The 4,058-nt window shown below is 58.0% G+C and overlaps 1 protein-coding gene across 1 annotated transcript in view; it reads left to right on the top strand.

Annotated features, from left to right (window-relative positions):
• Positions 1–2,459: 2,459 nt before the first annotated feature.
• ADRA2A (adrenoceptor alpha 2A) overlaps positions 2,460–4,058 on the top strand; it is a 4,061-nt gene continuing 2,462 nt past the window's right edge. The window contains exon 1 of the mRNA XM_011363810.2: positions 2,460–4,057. Within this exon, the coding sequence (XP_011362112.1) occupies positions 3,488–4,057 (570 nt within the window). The 5' untranslated portion in view covers positions 2,460–3,487. The remainder of the gene's footprint in view (position 4,058) is intronic.

Genomic DNA, 4,058 nt, shown 5'->3' with positions numbered 1-4,058 from the left:
CTGCTCAACGCTGTCTCACTTGGCTAGCATGGTACTAAATCTTCTAGCAAGAAATACTGGTACCCAGCAACTTTTCAAAGCTCAGAGATATACTGACCCTGTGTGTCAAAATAAGGAGGCAGAGCTTTTGGTGCTGGTGTACATTTGGCAAGAGGAAGAAGTCTGCATATAATATAAAGGAGCTCTGTATATAACCCTGGACATGATGCACATTCAGTATTTAACAAAGGCACCGATTATTAGTATTAATAGTTGTGTATCGATCTCACAGATCCTAGCTCCTTGAAAGGTTTGGTTCCATTTTAGGAGAAAAGACTCCGAACCCAGGAATTAAGAAACCAACTGGCTGTTTGGGAAGCATTTATAAAATGTGACAAGAGGTGTCATGCAGAGGCTAACAGCAGAGGTTTGAACTAAAAAAAAAAAAAAACAAAACAAAACCAAATAAAACCAAAAACGGCAGCCTCTGTTTTCATTTTGCCTTTTGCTTCTGAAATGAGAAAGGAAGAAGATGGGCAGCGACCGTCTCCCAACATTCAGTCCCTAAGTTCTGTAAACAATACAGTGAACCCCAGATTGCCACGGGCTTTGTTTCTGTTTCTCTCAGCACTCATACTTGACGTATGGGGCTCCTTGGGTGCTGTGCAAAGATGAGTATAACCACATTTCAAACTGAGCCTCGTGCAATGTTTCTGCTCCTGCCGAGAGGCTCAGAGCTGAGATCTGAGTAGATGAGAAATGTTGGACACAACAGAGGGAGGAAATTCTGCCTTCTCGGCTTTCTTCAGATTGTCCAGAAAAGGGGATTAGAGAAGCTCCTCAGAATTCAGACTGGAAGGGGAGTTCACCCCACTGCAGCAAAGATTGGGAGATAAATGAGATGTCTGTGAGGTACTTTGAAAAGTACTTTAGACTTCGTGACGACCTATGTCAAGAGCAGCAGCATCAATAACTATCTTCCCCTGGGGTTGAAGGTGATGCTCTAGGTCCAGAATTTAGTTCCCAGTCCTGGCCAGACCTGAGCCTGCATCCTGCTGGGCAGAGGGGCGATCTGTTCAATCCTTGGAACTTCCAGCTGGAGCCGACTACATAAGGTATTTGGTATAGTGGGCCCTGAAATAAGACAACTTTTCTTTAGGTCCAATTTCCTTCCTGCTGACAGTTCCTATCCTCCTGGGTCTTACTCTTAAACCGCTTGCTGCTTATTTGAAAAGTGCAGTACTCTAGCAATTGTTAAAATCTATTGTAAGACCTCTAGCACGCAGAGAAAAACTAGCCATTCACCTCACTCTATGCTATTCCTATCAGAGAGAACACAGAAGATATTCTCTTCCCTTGGCCAGCACCCTCCCCTTACTAAAATATGGTGTGTTTCTGAAATGGGGGTGGGGTGGGAGTGGAGTCTAGCTTTCCTGCTGCAACAAAGACACGACGGTTCACAGCAGGCCAGAGCTGGGCAACCTTAGAGGCAGGGTCCAGGCCTCTTGGATCTGCGGAAGGGATGGGCTGTGCCAGTCCAGGGTGGGTGCCAGTCTTTGTCTCTGATGCATGCCGAGCCCTTCCCATGTGATTTTATCACACAAACCCCCACTCCCGCAATGGGTAGACACACGGGAGTGTATGCTTTAGGAAGATTTCTGCAACATGACGGTGCGATTTAAAATCTAGGTTCTCCTTTCCTGAGCTTAGACCTAAACTTGTCCTCAGATAGGAGAAGGCGCTTTAGGCAAAGGACTGCAGGGACGAGAGAAGGCGCCTGGTGCTAGCGGGTAGCTTCTCAGCCTTGATGACTAGCGGCCAGCAGGTGTCAGTGCGCCCTCGCTCTGCAGCGGCGCGAGGCCTCCGCCTCCAGGACCCCTCCCCACAGTGGTCTAAGGGGGCACGGTCCAGACCTCTGGCTCCTGTCCCGCAGACAGCTCTGTGGCTGGAACCACACGTGGTCACCCTTCCCCAAGCAGAGCTCTGAACTCTGGCCTCCTCCGCTGGGCAGGAGGCACTTCCCATTCCGCCCCAGAGGGTCGATCCAAACCTGCGCCTTCCTCTCTCGCCAAGACTCCATTCGCTCCCGCGGCCGGGAGCACTTGCGGACGAGGGAGGCCCGGCCCAGGGCGGGGCTATTCCGGTTGTGACCCGTCTCGGTGGCTGCTTTTCCAGATTCGAGTTGGGGGTCCCCAACCCTCTTTCCTCTCAACCCAGTTCGATGGGGGCACTCCCGGGTGCCCACTGCTTCCTGCTGGGCCGGCCCAGAGCTGCTCGGTCAATTCCCAGCAGGGGCCGCTCCCCACTCCCCGGGCACGCTCTTTAAACCCCTCGCCCGAGGTACCTGCCTTTCCAAAGGGCACGTCCGGCCAGGAAGGCAGCGGTCCCCTGGGTCCCGCGCTGGGGCGCGGGCGCCGGACCCGCGGAGGGGAGGTGCAAGGGGCGGGGGAGGGTCGGCTTCCCACGTGGGGGCTGACGCTGGCTGCTCGGCAACGCCGGCTTGATCCCCGGGCTATAAAACCAGTCCACGGTGAGCGCGGAGGAGCAGCAGCGGCTCTGGCTTAGGTGCAGACGCCCAGCAGCCGGCGTGCCGCCTCCCCGCCACCCCCAGCGCCTTCTCCCCCCAACCCTGCGCTCCTGCCCCAACTCACGCTGCCTTCGGACCCCAGCCTGTCCAGCCCCGCTCAGTGCCCGCAAAGCGCCGGGCCGACGCCCAAGAGACCCTCTGCCTCGGCCGCGGCTCCTGGAGGGCCGATCGCCCACCCGCCCCGGCCCGCCTGAGGACTGGGGCGCCTTCATGCGGCCCCCACACCCCTCACCCTGCCGCTGCCGCCGCCTCCGAGCTCCGCGCGCTGTGTCCCAGCCCCAGCAGGGCACGCAAGTTTGGAAGTCCCGCGGCGCTCCGAGAAGCGGCAGAGTCCGCACCCTGGCCCCAGCCCGGGCCCCGCCGGCCCCGCCGCGTCTGCGGGAAGCAGGAGAGCCGGGAATTGCTTCAGGGATGTAAGGAGACAGACATAGGACCCCAAGCCCGCATCAGCACCCCTCGTCTGCCTCCTGGGGTGGGGGCGGGCCCCTCGCACGGTAAGACCTCTTGCTTTCGTTCACGCTCAAGAGTCAGGAGATTTTATATATATATATAGATAATTTCCTGTCATCTTTCCAAGTCATCAAGCCACCGATGATTTTTGTTCTTATTGAAGAATAAATCACTTTCCCCATCGGCCCTACCTACTCTCTCCTGCCGCTTAGAAATAAAACTTGGCGGTGTTTAGGGGCTGAGAGCGAGACGGCGCCCACCCTGAGCGCCCGAAGCACAAGCCAGGCGCCGTTGGTGGGAGCCCGGCCCATGGGCCCATAGCGGCCCCGCAGTTCGGCCCGGCGTTCCTGCGGCCCCCTCCCCATGTGAAGCGCGGCAGGGCGAGCGGGGCGCGGGAGGAAGAGGAGGATCCACGGGCTTCGAGCCGGAAGGCAGCTGGCAGCCGGCCCAGGTAAGCGGGCACCCGCGTTCATGTTCCGCCAGGAGCAGCCGCTGGCCGAGGAGGGCAGCTTCGCGCCCATGGGCTCCCTGCAGCCGGACGCGGGCAATGCCAGCTGGAACGGGACCGAGGCGCCGGGGGGTGGCGCCCGGGCCACCCCTTACTCCCTGCAGGTGACGCTGACGCTCGTGTGCCTGGCGGGTCTGCTCATGCTGCTCACCGTGTTCGGCAACGTGCTGGTCATCATCGCCGTGTTCACCAGCCGGGCGCTCAAGGCGCCCCAGAACCTCTTCCTGGTGTCTCTGGCCTCGGCCGACATCCTGGTGGCCACGCTCGTCATCCCTTTCTCGCTGGCCAACGAAGTCATGGGCTACTGGTACTTCGGCAAGGCGTGGTGCGAGATCTACCTGGCCCTCGACGTGCTCTTCTGCACCTCGTCCATCGTGCACCTGTGCGCCATCAGCCTGGATCGCTACTGGTCCATCACGCAGGCCATCGAGTACAATCTGAAGCGCACGCCACGCCGCATCAAGGCCATCATCGTCACCGTGTGGGTCATCTCGGCCGTCATCTCCTTCCCGCCGCTCATCTCCATCGAGAAGA

Source organism: Pteropus vampyrus, unplaced genomic scaffold, assembly GCF_000151845.1.
Source record: "Pteropus vampyrus isolate Shadow unplaced genomic scaffold, Pvam_2.0 Scaffold89, whole genome shotgun sequence".
Classification (NCBI taxonomy): Eukaryota; Metazoa; Chordata; class Mammalia; order Chiroptera; family Pteropodidae; genus Pteropus; species Pteropus vampyrus.
Note: the sequence above shows the minus strand (reverse complement) of the source record. Positions and strands in the feature narration are given on the sequence as shown.